Source organism: Haliotis rufescens, unplaced genomic scaffold, assembly GCF_023055435.1.
Source record: "Haliotis rufescens isolate VD_foot unplaced genomic scaffold, xgHalRufe1.0.p SCAF_451, whole genome shotgun sequence".
Lineage (NCBI taxonomy): Eukaryota > Metazoa > Mollusca > Gastropoda > Lepetellida > Haliotidae > Haliotis > Haliotis rufescens.
This window is the reverse complement of record NW_025964170.1, coordinates 1-22,849: the sequence shown is the minus strand read 5'-3', so window position 1 is coordinate 22,849 and position 22,849 is coordinate 1. Positions and strand designations below refer to the sequence as shown.

Genomic DNA, 22,849 nt, shown 5'->3' with positions numbered 1-22,849 from the left:
AGATATTGGTACGAATACAGTGAAAATCTGTTGATTTTTAAGAGTGTGAAATCCAAACATCAAGGGCATCGCTTTCAGTACCGATTGCAAAACATCAACAAAGCCATCTGGAATAAACGATCAGCTGATCTCACAGTCTCACTTAGAACGGCTGCCAAGTGGTTAACGATACAATATACACAGTCATGGTCATCCCTGATGTATCTTTGAATCAAGGAACATCTATTTCCAGACATGACAATAGATAGATCGTTGTTTAGATGAAAAGATATACTGTCAATACACCAGCGTTGCCAATAGAGGTGAAGGCTATACTGATTAACTGTCTATAGGTGTGAGAGTGACATCACATGTCCGCTCGTATTGCGCATGCGCCATCAGTTTAAGGTTGGACTGTCTGGGTCAGCACACCTAGCGGGGTAGTGAAGGGAAGATGAATTGAAAAAGATCGCCTATTATGTCAGGGCTTTTCATAAGTAAAACACCCTCTTTTTATTTTCTTATCTGATTGTATAACAATTTTCATGTAAGTAGATTTTTTGTTTGTGTTGTGGGATGGATACCCGTCCGTCTGCTCCAAGTGTGGCATCACTTAACTCGCCCTAGATTCTCAACCTTCCTGCGATTGATGGTTTCACATGCACGTAATTCTTTCAAAGTCAAGAGGGATTTACCTAACATTCGTCTACACGTTCGTCTGAGGACAGGGCACACAGATCTTGTGATATGCTACATAATGGTAGTGAGAGTGAACTACCCAGGGCCTTCGGACTTTACAACCTTGTGCATACTGTTACAACTCGTGTGGTAGGAATTTCTGAGAAGAAACAGCTTTCAGGAACTATTACATGTGATTATCATCCTCCAACAACATCTGGCTAGGTTACCCCACGTGACTCAGTTCTCTCTTGTACATCTCACAGGGACACTTTGGATTTCGGATTGGAATGATGTTATGCTTGTACTGTGGAGGACTACTCATTCAAGCAGATTATTGAGGAATTGCACTCTCCTATGCCTTGGACTAAGCCCTTAGTCACTAATGAACCTGCCCCTCATTTGATGGAACCGGAATTCGCAGATCCTGCACCCCCAGCAGTTCCACACCCTGCCATGGCCATCCTCCTCTAGTAAGTTAGAACAACAAGCTAAGCTGCTTTGCTCAGCTTCCCTGCATTGAAGTCTACTATTATTTAATGAAGTTTTCCTCTTCAAGATGAGTTTTCGCATGAACAAACTTGAGGATATGGAAGGCGTCAACATGCATATGATGAACATTGGAGCCTACCTTAATTGGATTGCTGTGTTAATTGAGTTTTGGCATAGGTTACTTGTGATTCATGAGTATGATACAGAAATGCCAGCGGATCAAGAAGGTCAAGTGGGTTTCATTCAGAGTGCTTTACATGGCATCCTCAAGGAATTATGAGTTTCTCAAGTATGTATGTCGTCCCAACTTGCTTTCCCTTAAAGCCACCATCTACAGGTTCAAATAGTCTCTGTACCCTTAACACCTAGGAACTGGGAACAGTCATTGATGAAGTCAATCAGGATACTAAAGAGAGATTCCAGGTTTCCACTATTAACCTGGTGGCGGGCGAAGACTTACAGGTGACCTGCCGCTACTCCCAGAGATCATCAGGATCCTCCTAAAAGAAGATATGTCACTGCAGGATGAGATTCTTTCTGTGCCCCTGCCTTGACGGACAAGAAAGACTCCTGTGACGACACAAATGACGACATCATCGTCATAGAGGTAGAAGCAAGTCCATCTCCAGAGGTAGTGGGACTTGCCGTAAAACACTACCAGTACTTACAACCTCCCTTTGTTAAACCCTTTCCTGTCAGCTTTGTTTATGGATCTTGATAACAGATATATGGATTTCAAACTAACGTGAAAACGAGGACCAGTGGGAGGGTGTCTGCTGTCTTACTCCAACATTTGGAAGCATGTGACGTCAGACCACTGCTTACTCAAAGTTGTAAGGACAGTTTACAGTCTGGACTGTCGTTACTTGATAACAGTGTAAGAACCTACATTGAAACGTCGCTCTTTATTGTAATAAAGAAGTTGTTCTTCCATTAATTCTTATCCTTCATCAGAACCAAATATGATGTTAAAATATGGGAAGTGAGGTCACAGAAATGCCAGTGTTACGGGTTTTCATGGAAAATGACAAGTATTTGCATCTATTATTTGTTACTGTTAATGTTTATAATCAAGGCTGTCACTAGTGTCAGCTATTTGGGAGTGTTACATGCCAGATCCTGCCTTTTCCCTCTGTTAAATTCTGCACATGATGTAGTAGAGATAAGGTATTTGAAGGAATTATTAAACAATAGTTACATTGTGCATAATTCTAAGAACATTACCTCTACTTAATCAGGAGCAGTCCCACCCACCTCCCCCATTCATCTGCATCTAGGATGCTGGGTATTTTAAGCCGCCCCACTTTTGTGCAGGAAACTGTACCCATTGTGAGTGAGGTGAGGGGTCCCCTGTGACTATGGTAAATAGCTGACAGTGAAAAGGGTGTCTGTTGAAAAATCTGAAGATTTAATAGTGTGATGACAGCCAAATTACAGAAATTATGGCTGTGATGGAATAGGGGTAGTATTCTTAGAATTATACAGAGTGATAACTATTGTTTGATGTCTTAATACATGCCATGCATTTTCTTTCTGTTTCTCTCTCAAACGTTTCTACTTCTCATGATCAGTTTTGACCAAATCAGTGATTGTACATACTCTTAGATCTTTACTTGGGACCGGTACATTTTAGCTTGGACCGGTATTTTGCATTTTGACCTTTCAACTTCAACCATAATGAAAGCTGAAACTTATTGCCATCATTCAGCCATTTTTGGTTGAAATGAAATGATGATTGAGTGTAGTCCCCCTTTGTAAGACATGTAAGGGGGCACATGCAGTCCAGTTATCTAAAGACTGAAATTTTCTGTTCAGAGTTGTGTCCCTTAATTGTAAAAGGTTCCGCCAGGTGTTTGATGTGACAGTGATTCCATTGAAGTTTGTCTTCTGTTTTGTCTGTTTCACTGGCATTAAAGGGTAGTGTATAATTACAAAAGCCCAGGTGAATCTTATAGAAACGGGCTCCGTCCGTCCTTCCGTACGTCCGGCCGTACGTCTGTCTGTCCGTCCGTCCGTCACGTTTCGTTTCCGGAGCATAACTCATAAACCATTCAATATTTTTTCATCAAACTTTGCAGGTCTGTCAGGTACATGCTGAACTGGTGCCTTTTGCTATTGAGAAATTTTAGAAACTTGTATTTTTTACATTTCCATGGCAACAAGATGGACTTAGCTTCTGTGAGGGTAGGGTTCGTTTCCGGAGCATAACTCATAAACCGTTCAATATTTTTTCATCAAACTTTGCAGGTCTGTCAGGTACATGCTGAACTGGTGCCTTTTGATATTTAGAATTTTAGAAATATTTATTTTTTACGTTTCCATGGCAACAAGATGGACTTAGGTTCCAAACTCATCTCTTTTTTTACAACTTCCATGACAAGTTCCACCTCGGTTAGGGTTTGTTTAGATTTAATTATGTCATAAATTCTGCAACAGGGGTGGGGGATATAGCCACGTTAGTGGCAAACTCTTGTTGTATTCTGAGCAACATACATGATGATGAGTGTAATATATAAGCTGGTTACATGACAACTTCAGTGGAAGTCGCATATGTTGCAGGAGAGGAAATGGCACTCATTGAGCTGGTGTCGTTGTTGGCTGATACCTGTTTGTGCCTAAATGTTGGAATCTTAATGGGTATAATTAAGAACAGATGTCTTTAGATTGATTGTTTGATTTGAAGTTGATGATTGAGTGAAAGAAATTACTTTCAATTCAGAACTCCAACCTCCTTCCTGCACTCTTCAAACCGCATAGAGCAGGCCCAGGCATTCACATGGATCCGCAGTCACTTGGAAGAGGACAGTGAGATCTGTGTGCCTAAGCATGAGGTCTATGATGATTACAGGTCAGTGTTCAGCTACCACTAAACTTTCATACAAAACCTTTATAGGAGGAACTAGCCAGAATATGTTTCATGTAAGCTCAACTGGTGAAGCTATTGTTATGGCATTGTGTCTCTGTTTTGATATTGCCTTTAAACTTGATTATATAAATGTATTCCTGTTTGTTCACTATTGTAATGAAGCTTACAATTCAAGACTGTTACTAAACATAAAAATAACTGGTAATATGCGGAAATTCTGTCTTGTTTTATGCTCCTGATTCCGATTCCACTTCTTCCTGATTCCAAAGTCCCAGCTTTCAGTCCCTTATGTCATACCTTCTCTCACAACTTAATTTACAGTCTGTTTGGCTCCAAATGAGAACGTTGACTTGAAAAATAACTCAAAATCGGGAATAGTCTATTAAATGTCAATATGGTACACAGCAATAAATACCCTGTAGTCAACAATATCTGTTGTTTGTTATTTTTATTCCCATCACTGGAAAAAGTTGTTTAAGTTGACATCTTGAATGGAAGGGGCACAATGGTAGGAGGAACAGCGCAAACATGAACTGCACATGCTAAATTTTATATGTTGTTGTTGGCTGATAAGATGCGCTACTCAGCTGATGTGAAACAGTTGATTTTTAAGGTGTAAGATTTCTTTCAGTGAAGCAGAAAGAGAAAACCATTTTATGCCATTAATAAATACTTGAAACAAGCTTCTAATGCTCTTGGTATGTCTCCTAACAAGCTAAAAAACGTTATCCGTCGACAGGGCTCCAGCAATCAGGCAAAGCAGTTGGGGGAACATATCAAAGCCATGTACGGTTGATAAATTAGACAGTGTGTTATATGAACAATTTGGCATCCTTCATCTCCGAAATCATTATCAATCAAACCATCAAGCAGAAATGTGAAGAAGGATATGATCCTGTTTTCCTAGATGAGACATGGGTAAGTGCCTCTCACACAGCCAGATGTCAGTGGGTACCCATTGGGGTCTGAAAGGAGTCTGGAAGAAAGTTACCAATGGAAAAGGGTGAAAGACTTATTGCTGTGAGGGGGGCAGGGGTGGCCCAGTCGTCTAAGGCGCCACGATTCCCTGTGCAGTGTTGCGTCCCTTGGACACATCAGAAACCTATGATTGTGGGTTCAAATCCCGGTTCGCCCCGATTATGTTTCTAGGTTTGTCAGCACCATACCCCAGCTCGTGGGTATTCACCGAAATGGAAAACGTCTAGGACCTGCATCACTTCGGGCTTTCCTCCCACATAAAGCTGACGTGCCTTGATATAACTGGAAAACTGTTAAAAGCGGCGTTAAATCTAACTCACTCACTCACTCACAGCTTGTGACCTCGTCTTTTGAGCCAAGGCTAAGGACAACAGAGACTTTCAGTAGCACACAGAAATGAACGGCAAGGTATCTGGAGTGGGTGAAAGAGAAATCGGCACCTGCTTTGTGTGCCAAGTCCCTTGTTATCTTGTACAATGAATCATATCACAGTATGCAGGATCCAGACAGCAATGCCCCGCCGTCTATTAGCCTTAACGGGGATATTGTGACATGCAACAGATGAATATGACCTTTCCTTTTAGGGCTACAAAACCACAACTCTTATGAAATCATCAAATATTAACAAACCTGACCCTGTGTATATGGTTGACAATTTCATCAAAGGTCAAGGTCACACCGTCTTATGACTTCCCCCCCCCCACCACTGCGATCTGAACCTAATACATGGGGTATCGTCAAAGGTGACGTTAGACGATTGAACACAATGTTTAGATTGCTGGATGTTAAAAAGCTAGTAAATAAATTTCTTGGTCGGGTAACAGTGGAGTCATGGCAGCGTTGTGTTAGGAAAGTCGTCAACGAGATAGAGTCAAGATACTGGTCACGTGAGGAAGGGCAGCATGCAACAGTCCCACCTATAGTTGTGACCATCAGCAGTGACACAAGCGCTTCTGATGACGTGGGCTGTGACATGAGCGGGTCAGATTGTGATTAAAATTATCATGAGACTACCTCTGTTATGCTGTCATCCCCTGTACCATTGTGTAGCATATGCGTGTTTGCACTGTTCCTCCTACCATTGTGCCCCCTCCATTCAAGATGTCAACTTGTACACAATACAACATGATAGTTTTTTAAACAACTTTTTCCAGTGATGGGAATATTGTTAGGTACAAGGTATTCATTGCTGTATACAGAATTGACATTTTATAGACTATTCCTGATTTTGAGTTATTATTATGCAGTCTGTACAAGATGTCAGAACTTGTCATAGATGATACGTCATTGATAGTTTCAGACATCTTTTCTTCCGATCACTGCAATTAGATTTGATCGGTTTGAGTTATTATGTTGAGTGTTTCTTTTCTGAGTCACCTGTAGATCATGGCAGAAAATGTGCTTGGTGGTATTTCCACCTTCGAGACAACTACACATAATCTTAACAAAAACAACAGGAAATACTGAAAAATTCACCAAAAAACATTATATACAGTAGGGTCTTTGAAAGGCATATAGAAGTGATACACATGAGGAAGAGAATATATGGATGTGAACTTCTTTATTATGAGGAACACAACATTTCAGTGTATATGCTTACTTCTTTATCAGGTGAATGAATCATACAGTGATCTATACAGCAATATATATGTACAATATGTAGAATAATATACATATGTATATATTTATGATGCTTCAAAGTGAGTTGACCAGTCAGAGAGCAGAAATACTGACCCCACATGAGCCTGTATACTGTCAGTAAAAATCCAAGATGGTTGTTGCTGACTTACATGAGACTGTATACCAACAGTAACGGCCATCTTGGATTTTCCAACACCCACTTCACATGTTTCACATTAAAATTTTGGTACAGAAATTTGTTATTCGAAATTGTGATATGCAAGGACATTAATCTTTTTTAAATCATGTTCGTGACTTTATTGAGAAAGATTATATAGTTAAAATTGTCAACAAGGTTTGGCCTCTAAGGTTTGAGTAGTCTGCCTTTGAACCTTAACGTCATCGGTTGTAAGTGTCAAGTTTTGACATGACGTGGGATATGGATACCAGATAGTGTAAACCATGTCAACTTTTCGGCATAATAAATTTGTTATGGTGCCTTTAGTTGCTGTATACGGTGTCATATTTAGTTAGCAGAAACATTTAACACTGTATATGACAACTAAAGACATCATAGCAAATAATATAAGCAATATGTAGCAATATACAGTGTCTGCTCTGGCTTAAATTTTCTTTGGGTCACTAAAAACAATGGACCCTTCATCATGGAATTAGGGATCCAAACAAAAAGATTTGATGGTTCCAGTTTATAGCATTATGATATAAAATAAACAACTGAACATGTACAATTGTTGCGAAAATCAATACTTATTGCAACTTCAAAACATCAACAAATTATAAGTATAATAAAAGAAAGTGAAGTGAAGAGAGGTGTAGCCTAAACAGTGGATTTGTGGTCATCAAAGTGGAATGCCTATTGTTAAGGCAGGCAACAGTAAGTGCATTGGTTGTGGTTTCAGTAACACATTACAAGTCATACAAAGTGAACTGTCAAGTTGTAACCAACTATATTTAGTGAGTCAATCACTTTGGAAATGTTTGCTTTCTTTGAAACTGGTTTGTTATTTGTGTTATTCGTACCAGGTTTTTTCCATTTATTTACGGTTTTTGACTTCGGTTTTGCCGAAGCAATTTACTAAACTGTCCTGTGTATGGTGGCTAGTTCACGGCGATCACAGTAAACTACTTTCTCATGAGGATACGACATATTTCACAGAAGAAGGTAAATCACAAACTTTCATGAACAGTGCCAGAGTTGTCAATTTCACTTAAAGTGACAAACTTTTAAAGACAAAACATGAATAGACTATTGTAGAATAACTAAATATTTATAGTCAACAAAATGAAAACAACACTTACATTCATGTTTTGGCCTTTATTCTGTATTAATACAAGGTCACTAGCTTATCTCGCTTGTCACTGTTACTATGTTAAGTATTCTCGTGATGTGCCTTGCTATTTGACACAATGTTGAGATATTTTCGACCAATCAAGCTAAATAAATTACAGATTTGATTGTTGAATGTGCAGCGCCTGATTGGCTGATGCAAACCTACAGACCATACCAATAATTAATACATGCAACACAAAAAGTAGATGTTAGTCGAGATACTGGTTTGGTAATTTGTGATAAAACAAGAGAGAAAGTACAGTAAGCAATATATATAAACAAATACTGTAACTTTGACCAAAAAAACAATATATACAGATATATATATATATAGATATAGATATAGATATATAGATATAGATATATAAAAATAAAAAGCACAGTAAAGTTCTAACTCTCAGGCACAATATAGTAATAATTAAATAAGTGGAGTAAGATTGAACACAGTTTTAATAGGCTAGCGCTTTCAACTCGTACCACATACGAGTCTCATCAGGCCATAACTGAATAACGGACATTATTGTCAAGTTTCTTAACAATAGGCATTCCACTCTGATGACCACAAATCCACTGTTTAGGCTACACCTCTCACTTATTCAGTCCGTTATTCAGTTATGGCCTGATGAGACTCGTACGTGGTACAAGTTGAAAGCGCTAGCCTATTAAAACTGTGTTCAATCTTACTCCACTTATTTAATTATTACTACACACACACACACACACACACACACACACACACACACACACACACACACACACATATGTTTATGTTTATACATACAAAAAGTGTAATGCATCTAAAATATATACATATGTATGTTTGGAGGAATTTAGACAATAAACAATATATACACAAAATACTGTAACATTGACTAAAGAGCAGTGAATAAGGCAGGTACCAATAGTACATTATACACAAGGAAAGACAGTGTTCTGGTCTGTGTCGAGATCAAAACCTATTCAAAGCTGCTGCAATGACAAGAACAACACACATCACCTCCTCGTATATAATTTATGTGTTTATTTGGTCACAAGCCAATTTCATTTGATGAGAAAATATGTTCAATCTGTACAGATAAGAGATTCTGATATCTCATGAATATCAGGAAACTCACATTACCATGTTACCTGAGGAGATTTCTTTGTCACGTCTTTGTCATTGGTTAAGTTTTCCAGGATTTTTCCTGCGCAGGTTGAAAAGAAAAGACCAAAAATTCTGGTCTTAATGTTTAAGTCAAAAGAATATCCTTTAAATTATGTCAAAGATCACCATCTTGAACTGACACTTCAGGGATTCATGTTTTTCTTATCTTTTGCAGGCTGTACTGTGAAAGTCATAATCTGAAGCCCCTTTGTCCAGCTGATTTTGGGAAGGTCATGAAATGCGTTTTTCCAAATGTCAAGCCACGTCGCCTTGGGCAGCGAGGACAATCAAAATATCCTTTGAAAGAGACCTACCACTCAAAATCATTTTAAACCCACAGTCACAATATTATGAGAGCACATTGGCATGAATTAGATCAGTACAAATGACTGTTTACAAGGCTTGATACAGTCTCACGACCGTACACACCCAACAATACATGTGGGCCAGTTACAAAAACTGTTCTCTTGCCCTGACTTGCCCTGTCATTATGGGCATTGTTTGCATTATTTCCTGTGTTATGTTTTCACCTTGAACTTCACTACAGTCAAAATTTGTTTATCCGGGAACTTGCGTTTTCTCAAATATCTTCCAGATAAAAAACATTTCCATATACATAGCTGAATCCCTTGTCAACTGACCAGAGTTAACTCCCCTACCCAAATTCTATGGAGGCAAAGATATGCCTAGGATTTTTATATTTTTGCAGTAAGAAAAAAGACATTGTATCCCTTTAGCGAATTCAGGTAAACAAAAAAGTGATAACAAACTTAATGTTAACCAATGAAAGTGTGAAATTTGTAGTAAAACTTTGGATTGTGCATGTGGTTGCTGTAAATAACCGTGACTTTGTGCAATCTGCCCATCTGTTCCCTGAAGTCAATGTGAACAACATTCAATGAAATTTTTATTAAAATAGATTACAAACAGTCCAGATATAAAATGAACACTTTTTCAAACCATATTGTGTAATAACAGGATTAAATTATACAATACTCACTCTTTTGATGTTGGTTGCCGGGTGATGAATTACAAAACAAACACATTATTCACTATCCGGTTTTTGGGACACCCCTGTGTGTATTTTGCACACTGTTGGTAATTGAAAGTCATTGGAAGATTTCAGAATAAATGAAGCATCTTATGTAGTGTATATTTTGTTTCACATAAATATCGTCTGGTAGGCGAGGTTTCCTGATATCTGGGTTCTGGTGAAACGGGGTTCCGCTCTAGTCACTTATTTAGTGCTAATAACAAATAAAGACAAGACACCAGTTAAACATAGATTGCAAATATATTTTAGTGAAACAATTTTAGAACCATTGCATTGATCTGTGGCATGTTTACACACAAGGATTGAGTTTGCATTATTTTACAAATATTCAGTTAGTCTTTATTGTGAGGTGCAGCTGATGACAAATGTTTCTGAAAAAATATTTTGCCTTGTCACTTTGTTAGTTTCCCTGTTTGACAAAGGGTTTTATCCATACACCTCGATTTGATCAGGCTACCACAAAAGATGCTCCACTATTCCGACAGGCTGTTGTACTAGACACGGGCTCAGGACTAGTGGCTTGCGTCGCAGACTGATATTCTTCTCAAACACAAATTTCCTTGATAAGTAATGTTATAATTTCATGAAATTGTGTAACACAGTGAAGAGAAGGTGCTCTCAGAAGATGAACAGAGAAATAAACTGACTGGCCAGCTAATGCTGTGACAAGGATATTCACATGATTGAAGAGATCATACAGAACCAGAGCACAATAACAATCTATTCACAGGCCTGGGACAGACCCAGTGACAATAGCCATGACCCAATAAAGAAGTGCCTGAACCACCCAAACCATTTACGGAAGCCAGCTTCCCCATGAATTTGTAGATTTGTGCATGTTTTGAAGTGAACACAAGTATTTAAAGAAATAAATGTTTAATATTTTAGATGAAGATTATTATTAATTTAATGCATCTTTGTTTAATATAATAAAAACACATACTGGTACATGGGGACTAGGAGGGAATATAGCATTCTGCAGCAGCAGACAACACTGTTCAAGATGTAACGTTGGCCTGAAAATAGTCAAGTTCCGGGCAATCACTGGAAAAGTCGTTTGAGAATTTGGAATGGAGTGAGAGCACAGCGCATTAGGGGCAACAGCCATATTGAAGAACCCTATTCATGGCCTCAACTATCTTATTGTTTTTAGCTTGAGTGAGTGAGTGAGTAAGGTTTTACGCCGCTTTTAGCAATATTCCAGCAATATCACGGCGGGGGACACCACAGAAATGGGCTTCACACATTGTACCCATGTCGGAAATCGAACCCGGGTCTTCGGCGTGATGAGCGAACGCTTTAACCACTAGGCTACCCGACCGCCCCTTAGCTCAACTGACTGGAGCTCCATCCATCCATCCATCCCCCCCCCCCCCATAACTGCTATGTCAACATCTCTGTAACTACGGCCCATGCCGCTGAAACTGTGTAAATGTTGAGAGTGAGTTATGGTGCTCGCAGACTTCTGAGCTAATTTTGAGCATGGCCACCACAGTTGTCATATTGAATACATGTATGTCATATTGAGCCATTACTCATTTCTGCATGTATCATTATGCAGTTTGATATGCACCAAGTATGTGACTTTCAGAATTACATAGAATACTTTTTTGTATTTTTTTATTGTGATCCAGTTACAACCTTTTACTTTCATACACCCCATTTTCTAGTGTTACTGAATTTGCAACAACTGTTCTCAAACTACAAGGCCTATGGAGCTGACTGTTTTTGTTAATGGTCCCAAATGTAGGCTCACGGAACATCCTGCCACATTTAGAAACCCATTAATGGCTGTCATTTGGCCTTCTTTTTCAAAAATGGATTTGAAATTTGGCATGGGTGTAGACAGAAGTGGAGCCTTACATATACATTTTTTACCTAGATTCAACCTTTACAACATAAAAGTTGGTGTCACCAAAGTGAAAAAAATGCTGTCATGGGCAAGAAATATCAAAGTATGTGCAAAATTGGAAAACCATATCTTTTGCCCACACTAGCCTGCCACAATCTTTCATCAAATCATCAAACTTGATGTAGGTTTTCACATATGATTGCCATGGAAACAATACTTGACTTTGAAAAGAATTGGTTTCAGCAACATTTGGAGAGGCTTTCGGTGGGATGGTCCAGGGACAGTTTCACCATATTGCTCCTTTTGATATAAGAGAAACTAGTGAAAAAAGAAGGCCCAAAATGTCCCTTTGTTACTTCAGTATCTGACAAGTGTGTTAGTTCACCCTTGTGTGGTCAAAACTAAAACAGCCAAACTTAACATGCCTGCAGTCTGCAACTTCAGTCACTAGTCTGTCCTTATGTTTCTGTGTTTTGCAAACCAACAAATGAGGAAGAGGGAGTGTAATGGTGAGGGGATTTAGTTTGGACCACAAGAGTCCTCCACACGTCTTCCATCAGCAGTGGTCAAATGGGGTAACGTTCTTTGAGGTTTTGTAACACTTCAGTTCATGGCTTATCCTCAACTCCCAAGTCTTTCATCACGACAATGCTCATCCCCACACAACTAGGGTTTCCATGTAGTTTCTGATACAGGGTGCGAGGCATTACCTGTTTATCGGTATATTGAGGTTCACTCTTTCCACGATACGTTTCACAATATCATTCTTTTGTGCTTATTATATCCGATTATTTCAAATAGCAATTTTTTTCTTGTGTTTATTAAGAACTTGCCAGATAGCCATAGCATGCATCCTGAGTGTGCATTCGTGCGTATTTACTGAATTGGTCAACATTATGCTTTTCTAGCATCTTGTGTTGTTCCAATTATGAACTTCAATTCATACAATGATGGTTCAAATTGCTTCTGAATTCAAGATTTAGACTTATACAATATATTGTGATACGTATTGCAATACGGCCTTGTGCATTTTAAAATATTGTGATACACTTCTAACCTCCAATACCCATCTCTAGAATTTTATGAATGTCATGTCATGACCTTCTCCGTCGCTCAACATGAGATTTGACCTTGAATAGCAACCAAATGACAGTCACAGACCCATCAGCAACTCGAAGCTGCAATGGTGCAGGAGTGGAACCAACTTCCTTAGGCTTTCTTTCAGACACTCATCAACTCAAAAAAGCTATGCCTGTATAGCTGCTCGGGAGGCCATAAAAACTATTGGTGGACGTTTTTTAGGCTGCAGGCACTTGCCATTTTGGCACTCGACGGGTACCTTGTTGAGCATGTATATTTTAAGCGAACATTCATATGGTAATCAAACACATGCCCTCAAAGTTGTTAACGACTGTTTGACCTGTCACAAAAAGGAATTAAAATGAATGGATCTGTTTGCGTTGCTGCTCAGTATATATCTCCATATGTTAAGATTAAGTTTGTGGTTACATTTTCTCAAAAAAGTGTTATGTATTTCAATTAAACTAAGTAGATGCCTTCTTTATTAGGAGATGGTCATGCTTTGGAAATGTCTCCGTCAAAAGTGTTCAGAGTTTAGGTTTTTGTAAAACATGTATTTCATTGTCAGCTTTCTGATGCATTGTTACCTCTACTTTCAAACACGTGGAGATGATATGTAATTTTGAAATGAGGCTGATGATATAGTTCAGGAAAGCTTAGTTGTTCACAGTAGAACAAGGTAATTGACACTATACCACATAAATACATCAAATTGGGTGCACCTGTTGAAATGTCCAAAGACAATTTTGCGTGAAGCCATGTTTAATGAACAAAAGTGGTGTCAAGTGCCACAACATGCCAACAAGCAACATGTAGCCAATAATCAGTCCGATCACTTGTCACAATGAGAGTATCCTACTGAAACGTAAACAATCACAAAAACAAATTCATTATGAAAAATGCGATCAGAGCCTGGCTCCATCGTCTTATGCTCCCAATAAATGTCTGGATAATTGCCAAGGAAGATTATTCCACTCTTTAGTAAGAGCTGTGCAGTGTTCCTGTTGAGTTGCCAGGACAGGACATTGTGAGAGGGCAATCTGCAGTTTGTTCCACATGTGTTCGATAGAGTGGAGTTCTTGTGACAGGGCTGGCCGCTCCATGCAGACAAGGTCTCCTGCTCTAAGTACGCATCAATGACCATTGCATGATTTGCTTGGTTGCTTGGTTTGTTGTTTAACACCGCATTAAGCAGTGTTCCACCTATATTTGACGGCGGTCTGTAAATAATCAAGTCTGGACCAGACAATCCAGTGATTGACAACATGAGCACCATGACCCTCGTAAGACGGGGCTAATAGGATCTGGTTAGTCTTACTGACTTGGTTGATGCATGTCATCGTATCCCAATTGCGTGGATCAGTGCTCATGATACCAATCATTGGATTGCCTGGTCTAGACTCGATTATTTGCAGTCAGACGTCATATAGCTGGAATATTGTATTGCATTAAACAGCAAACAAACAAACAAACAAACTTATCGTCCATGAGGATTAAGACTGGTCCGATTGTACCAGCATGTTGTTTCCTGATACTCCCTCCTCCTTATAGTGCACACGTGTCCACATGCTCCGATATAGGACATGGACATCAGTTCTTCCAGCTCTACTGATCCCATGCCAAATCACGATTGAGCCCCCTCCACAGCGGTTATGTTCGGCTATGTTGGAATCCATGTCTAGGCCACACTCAGGCACAATGGTCTGTGGAGTCTAGACAGTATCTCGATTCATCATTCAAAAATACTGGAGGCCAGTTCTTATCTGTTCAATTGATGTGATTTTCATCCCAATCTAAACTTGCCTGCCAATGAAACCGATCTTCCCGCTGTGTGGTGGAAGGATGTCGACCTCTGGCATGTCGAATGGTAGCGAATCCAAACGTCTCGTATCGATTCCATGTTCTGATGACACACTTTAGCTGGCACTAAAGATGTTTGCAACGTGATGTTGACCCTATGCATCTGCCTAAATACTTCGTCCGTCAAACGATGTCTCCGTTGGGGGAGCATAAGTGCATTCAGTTGTTGCAATCTTCAGTAGAAAAAGTTGTTGTACACTCTATTAATGATGTGAAGCCATTGTGTCATGATACATCCTGACACAGGTTTTTTCCAGCACCTTGTGCACATTATGCCCATTACTGCATGCCTCTGTCCATTCATCATGAAATTTGAGGCCAATAGGGGTCACCCAATCATTGTGTACAGGGATATTTCAATCTATATTGTTGGATGTTTTTTGCTATCATCAAAACTTGATCCTGAGCAAACTTTTGAGTAGAAAAGTATATTTGATTTTTCTTCTTTGTTTATTTTAAGATAAAAAGTTTTATCCTTAACTCTACCCACATATTGCTACAGTGGTCTGCGTAAGAAGCTTGAGGTGCAGCCGCCATCTCTTCCAGAACTGGAGATCACACCAAAGAAGGAAAAGGTTTATTTTTTTAGCTGTTTCTTGATGTCAATTGGGTCACGTCAGTGCATCAACTGTGAGATGCTTACAGGGCAGTTTGTGAGAGGCAATGGTCATGGAAGAAGTACACAGTTCAGGTTTTTTCAAATCTAAAAGTTATAAAAATCATCACGTCATGAAATCCAAATGTTTTTAACAGTGATCCTCTTCACTGTTAACTATCCATAATAGTTGCAATACTAGTAGCTTCCCCCACATGAACCCTGTGCATGCACTGTCAAAAATAACCTCACTACTTGTGTGTGCTGATGTCAACATCATGAAAAAGTAGTCATTTAATTATTTTTTTTATCACACTGTATTACTGTTTAGATTATCAACTTATGTTTGACCCACTGGATCCTTCCTCACCTTTTTGATTTCTGGCGACCATCATGACACCTGCTAGAAGTGAGAGGCCCTTAGAATTGCTATCATAGAATTAATGTGCTCACTACGGCCACCCTATGGGTGATGACCTTTCCGTGTTTGAACCATTTCGATCTTTACACTGCACTGTTGAATGGCCTTGTGGTCACCTGGGAGCCACCGTGCCCATGCATGATGGTTTTGGATCTTTTGACTATACCAAGGACACTATTGGATGGGGCCGTAGACAGCCAAGGACCCTTGAATTGCGTGATGCTACTGTTCAAATGGGTTGTGGTTGGCCTTTTACCGCCCGACCAGGAGAAGGATTCTTCAGATCAAAGGAGAACAATCAACCTAGTTATGACTTGGGTCAAAGACTGTTGGATATTGGATTTAGTCATAGTGCTACCATTGGCTTGTGACATAAGTCAGGATTCGGATTGGCACAGGACGTCTGTGGACCAACCTTGGCATGGTGTGGAGTACGGACACACACTTATATCTGGATCAAACAGCGGTTGACTTTACTGCTGGAATTTGGGTTTATCTTCAGTAGGATTTAGAATTACGTTAACTTTCCATGGTATTGCTAGATGGCAGAACCCACCGATCACTTGGGTGTATTCTGGTGCTGATGAAACACGTTTTCTATTTGCAAGTATTATAAATTCAAAATCAATTCAAAGAATATTAGTCTCAAATACATCCAGTACTCCCCTCCTTACCCCCCCCCCCTCTGTCAATGTTCAGTATTCCAGATATGCATTCGACTTCTGGTGTGAAATCCTACTCTTGTATAATCATATGTTTCACTAAATCCAGAAGTGATGCTATCCCCTTATCAGATTGGATTTGCATTTGATGTTCCTATCAAGGTGGAAGTGTGGGATCTGACTGAAGTTGCATACAACATGAGGGCTTGCCCAGCTATTTATCAACCTAGTAACACATTGAGGAAACAATGATGAAAGTAATGCTTTTTTACAAGGTCTTGCACACATCTAAAGTCATCAACTCATTACTCTCTTTGTTTTAGGAAGAAAAGACTGAGGAAGACGAGGTTTACACTGCTTCACGTCAGCTTGTGTGTGAATGGGCACATAAGCTTTTGGGAACAAATTTCAACAATTTACGAGAATTGGCTGAGTTTCTGGTTGGGAATCTGTACGTCAACAGTAAATCAACTGCAGCATTCACTGTGTTAGCTGCCATGCAAGATGCAGGACTTCATAATTCAAAAGGTAAAATAGTTTCTCAACATGCTCAATAACAGCATTGCATCTGTTCCAGTTACCAATTTTTGTCTACATACGTTTGGGTATACAAGGGAAGGTGTATAAGCAGTGACTGTATGACAGGGAAGGGTCCTCACACAGCCAGTGTATGGGCAGTGACTGTATGACAGGGAAGGGTCCCCACTTTACAGGTGTATGGGCAGTGACTGTATGACAGGGAAGGGTCCTCACACAGCCAGTGTATGGGCAGTGACTGTATGACAGGGAAGGGTCCCCACTTTACAGGTGTATGGGCAGTGACTGTATGACGGGGAAGGGTCCTCACACAGCCAGTTTATGGGCAGTGACTGTATGACAGGGAAGGGTCCCCACTTTACAGGTGTATGGGCAGTGACTGTATGACGGGGAAGGGTCCTCACACAGCCAGTGTATGGGCAGTGACTGTATGACAGGGTAGGGTCCTCACACAGCCAGTGTATGGGCAGTGACTGTATGACAGGGAAGGGTCCTCACACAGCCAGTGTATGGGCAGTGACTGTATGACAGGGAAGGGTCCCCACTTTACAGGTGTATGGGCAGTGACTGTATGACGGGGAAGGATCCTCACACAGCCAGTGTATGGGCATTGACTGTATGACAGGGAAGGGTCCTCACACAGCCAGTGTATGGGCAGTGACTGAATGACGGGGAAGGGTCCTCACACAGCCAGTGTATGGGCAGTGACTGTATGACGGGGAAGGGTCCTCACACAGCCAGTGTATGGGCAGTGACTGTATGACAGGGAAGGGTCCCCACTTTACAGGTGTATGGGCAGTGACTGTATGACGGGGAAGGATCCTCACACAGCCAGTGTATGGGCAGTGACTGTATGACAGGGAAGGGTCCCCACTTTACAGGTGTATGGGCAGTGACTGTATGACAGGGTAGGGTCTTCACACAGCCAGTGTATGGGCAGTGACTGTATGACAGGGAAGGGTCCCCACTTTACAGGTGTATGGGCAGTGACTGTATGACGGGGAAGGGTCCTCACACAGCCAGTTTATGGGCAGTGACTGTATGACGGGGAAGGGTCCCCACTTTACAGGTGTATGGGCAGTGACTGTATGACGGGGAAGGGTCCTCACACAGCCAGTGTATGGGCAGTGACTGTATGACAGGGTAGGGTCCTCACACAGCCAGTGTATGGGCAGTGACTGTATGACAGGGAAGGGTCCTCACACAGCCAGTGTATGGGCAGTGACTGTATGACAGGGAAGGGTCCCCACTTTACAGGTGTATGGGCAGTGACTGTATGACGGGGAAGGATCCTCACACAGCCAGTGTATGGGCAGTGACTGTATGACGGGGAAGGGTCCTCACACAGCCAGTGTATGGGCAGTGACTGAATGACGGGGAAGGGTCCTCACACAGCCAGTGTATGGGCAGTGACTGTATGACGGGGAAGGGTCCTCACACAGCCAGTGTATGGGCAGTGACTGTATGACAGGGAAGGGTCCCCACTTTACAGGTGTATGGGCAGTGACTGTATGACGGGGAAGGATCCTCACACAGCCAGTGTATGGGCAGTGACTGTATGACAGGGAAGGGTCCCCACTTTACAGGTGTATGGGCAGTGACTGTATGACAGGGTAGGGTCTTCACACAGCCAGTGTATGGGCAGTGACTGTATGACAGGGAAGGGTCCCCACTTTACAGGTGTATGGGCAGTGACTGTATGACGGGGAAGGGTCCTCACACAGCCAGTGTATGGGCAGTGACTGTATGACGGGGAAGGGTCCTCACACAGCCAGTGTATGGGCAGTGACTGTATGACAGGGAAGGGTCCCCACTTTACAGGTGTATGGGCAGTGACTGTATGACAGGGAAGGGTCCTCACACAGCCAGTTTATGGGCAGTGACTGTATGACGGGGAAGTGTCCTCACACAGCCAGTGTATGGGCAGTGACTGTATGACAGGGAAGGGTCCCCACTTTACAGGTGTATGGGCAGTGACTGTATGACGGGGAAGGATTCTCACACAGCCAGTGTATGGGCAGTGACTGTATGACAGGGAAGGGTCCCCACTTTACAGGTGTATGGGCAGTGACTGTATGACAGGGAAGGGTCCTCACACAGCCAGTGTATGGGCAGTGACTGTATGACAGGGAAGGGTCCCCACTTTACAGGTGTATGGGCAGTGACTGTATGACAGGGAAGGATCCTCACACAGCCAGTGTATGGGCAGTGACTGTATGACAGGGAAGGGTCCCCACTTTACAGGTGTATGGGCAGTGACTGTATGACGGGGAAGGATCCTCACACAGCCAGTGTATGGGCAGTGACTGTATGACAGGGAAGGGTCCCCACTTTACAGGTGTATGGGCAGTGACTGTATGACAGGGAAGGGTCCCCACTTTACAGGTGTATGGGCAGTGACTGTATGACAGGGAAGGGTCCTCACACAGCCAGTGTATGGGCAGTGACTGTATGACAGGGAAGGGTCCCCACTTTACAGGTGTATGGGCAGTGACTGTATGACAGGGAAGGGTCCTCACACAGCCAGTGTATGGGCAGTGACTGTATGACAGGGAAGGGTCCTCACACAGCCAGTGTATGGGCAGTGACTGTATGACAGGGAAGGGTCCCCACTTAACAGGTGTATGGGCAGTGACTGTATGACGGGGAAGGGTCCTCACACAGCCAGTGTATGGGCAGTGACTGTATGACAGGGAAGGGTCCTCACACAGCCAGTGTATGGGCAGTGACTGTATGACGGGGAAGGATCCTCACACAGCCAGTGTATGGGCAGTGACTGTATGACGGGGAAGGGTCCCCACTTTACAGGTGTATGGGCAGTGACTGTATGACAGGGAAGGGTCCTCACACAGCCAGTGTATGGGCAGTGACTGTATGACAGGGAAGGGTCCTCACACAGCCAGTGTATGGGCAGTGACTGTATGACAGGGAAGGGTTCTCACTTTACAGCTGTATGGGCAGTGACTGTATGACGGGGAAGGATCCTCACACAGCCAGTGTATGGGCAGTGACTGTATGACAGGGAAGGGTCCCCACTTTACAGGTGTATGGGCAGTGACTGTATGACGGGGAAGGATCCTCACACAGCCAGTGTATGGGCAGTGACTGTATGACAGGGAAGGGTCCCCACTTTACAGGTGTATGGGCAATGACTGTATGACGGGGAAGGATCCTCACACAGCCAGTGTATGGGCAGTGACTGTATGACAGGGAAGGGTTCTCCCTTTACAAGTGTATGGTGAGTTACTGTATGACAGGGAAGGGTTCTCACTTTACAGGTGTATGGGCAGTGGTTGTATGACAGGGAAGGGTTCTCACTTTACAGGTGTATAGTGAGTTACTGTATGACAGGGAAGGATTCTCCCTTTACAAGTGTCTGGTGAGTTACTGTATGACAGGGAAGGGTTCTCACTTTACAGGTGTATGGTGAGTTACTGTATGACAGGGAAGGGTTCTCACTTTACAAGTGTATGGTGAGTTACTGTATGACAGGGAAGGGTTCTCACTTTACAGGTGTATGGGCAGTGACTGTATGACAGGGAAGGGTTCTCACTTTACAAGTGTATGGTGAGTTACTGTATGACAGGGAAGGGTCCTCACCCTCTTGTTATTGTACAACCATGATGAAAGGGAAAATGCCACAAACAGGGGAAAGTTTTAAAATGTCTCTAAAATGTGTTACTGTTTTTGTTTGCAGAAACTGTGTCAATATGTATTTGATAAAAGAAATGTTTGACATCAATTTGCTTAGAGGTTTGCTTGCTATTTTTATGCTTTTTGTGTGTTGCAGTTCCTGTATCAAGCCTGTTTACATGCACGTCTGGTGGCAACAAACACAAGGAGACTCAGCTTCAGCTTCAACGGAAGTTGCAAGAGAGAGAACTTATTAAGGAACAGAAGCGAAGACTACAACAACAGCGATCTGAGAATGAACGTGAGAATGATCACCTTCGTTCACAATCTCTTGGTCATTCACCATCACCATTTCAGTTAGCTGCAAAAAGTGCTGCTCGCAATATAACCAAGCTTCTGCAGTCTCCAGGAGCCGGGGACAACTGTCTCAAGACAAGCCCCCACACTCTGCAGGAAATGATAAAGCAACAAGACAGAAAGTCTGGTGTGGAGGCTACCATAGACAACCATTGTAATGGCCACAGTGATATGGATGTTCAGGCTGACAATGGTAGTGTTAATGGAAGGCAGAGTGATAATGGCCAATACCATGTTGTCAAAAAGCCAGCTGTAAGGCCTGCTAGCCAGTTAGGAGATATTTCAGATAAAGCAGTTCAGAAGACAGATGTTCAAACAGACCATAAGTCAAACCCTTTAAACTCTAATTCTGAAACAAATTCTGAAAATGGACATTTTGCTTTGCCAACAACTCCTTCACGCAGTGCTTTTGTACCTGTATCAAATCAAAGAAAGGATTTTTGTTCCACAACACATCCTAATTCAGGTTTGATAGACTTCTTAGAGGAATCAGGAGAAGACAAGCATACTTTACTAACTGAATCTTTTGACACTGATTCAAAGACCAATGGGAAGTCAAACTATTTAAAGGACATGCTTCAGAGAGAAACAAGTTCTGATAACAAATCCAGCAACTCACCTGTTATTGTCAGTGGTGAAAGTAGCACAAGTACTGTTCCTTCGTCACCTCAGACACCTAAGAAGTCTCGAAGTCGCTTTACACCAATACGCCCTAAAATAACACCAACAAAGACTGTATCATCGATCCTCAAAGACCACAAGAATGCAAACGGTGATGGTCCTGCATATGACAGCAGACCTGTTTCGGCTATTCTGAAAGAAAAACGTGCCCGTGAAGCTCAAGAAATTTTGACTCAATTGGCAAGCAATGTTCAGTTGCAAAGCAGTCCTTTACCTCAAGGCATGAATGTCTCTGGACCTGTTTCCTCGGTTTCGTCAGATGTCCTTAAATTGCCACTACCTGCAGGGAATTGTTCAAATTCAAATGAAGTTTTCATTATTGTTGGATCCCCGAAAGCAGGAACATCAAAAGTAAATAGTCAGTCAATTACAGTATCCCAGGGAGCATTTGACATTATGAGCAACACTCAGTTCCCCCCAAATGTGACAGCACCAATGCCATCCTCAGTTCCATTAACTTTGTTGCTAGCAAAACAAGAAGAAATGCAATTTCAAGGTAGTAGACAATTGGACAGCAACTCACAGGACAATTCAGATTTATCTGATAATGGCAATATCACTGACAATGATATACAAAAACCTGATGAATCTCAGGACATGATCATTTCAAGAGACACTGACACACCATCAGGAAGAAAACGCAAGTCCAGTGACAGAGATGTGGAAAGTAAAACCAAAAGAATGAATTCCACCGACGTAAGAAATGAAGAAGATGAAGTGTTTCTTCCTCCTGGGGAAACACAGACAGCAGGAACAGTTGATCCAAACTCAAAGACGATGTCTGTGTTGGTTCAAGCTGAGGCAGTGTCTTGTGGCTGTGAGAATCGTGCATCTGGTGGCAAGTTGAGTGTGGAGAGTCTGGAGAGTGATGCCTTGCTTGACAGTGCACCCATGGCAGTGGACCAGGATCTTGTTTCTTCTCTTTCAAAACCAAATCTTCTCACAAGTCAGACTGCTTCTATTGGCATCAGTGCAAAGTCAATGAGATCAACACAAAAACAACTTCTGC

General features: G+C 41.7%; 1 protein-coding gene across 1 annotated transcript; it reads left to right on the top strand.

Moving 5' to 3' along the window:
- Nucleotides 1–931: 931 nt before the first annotated feature.
- LOC125372671 (DNA-binding protein RFX7-like) lies at nucleotides 932–22,843 on the top strand (the record flags this gene model as incomplete). The annotated part of the gene is made up of 6 exons (XM_048383196.1): nucleotides 932–1,130; nucleotides 3,869–3,997; nucleotides 9,284–9,400; nucleotides 15,445–15,529; nucleotides 16,956–17,160; nucleotides 20,960–22,843. Coding segments are annotated over exons 3-6 (2,233 nt in total), but the record flags the coding sequence as incomplete, so codon positions are not given.
- Between the last annotated feature and the right edge of the window lie 6 nt (nucleotides 22,844–22,849).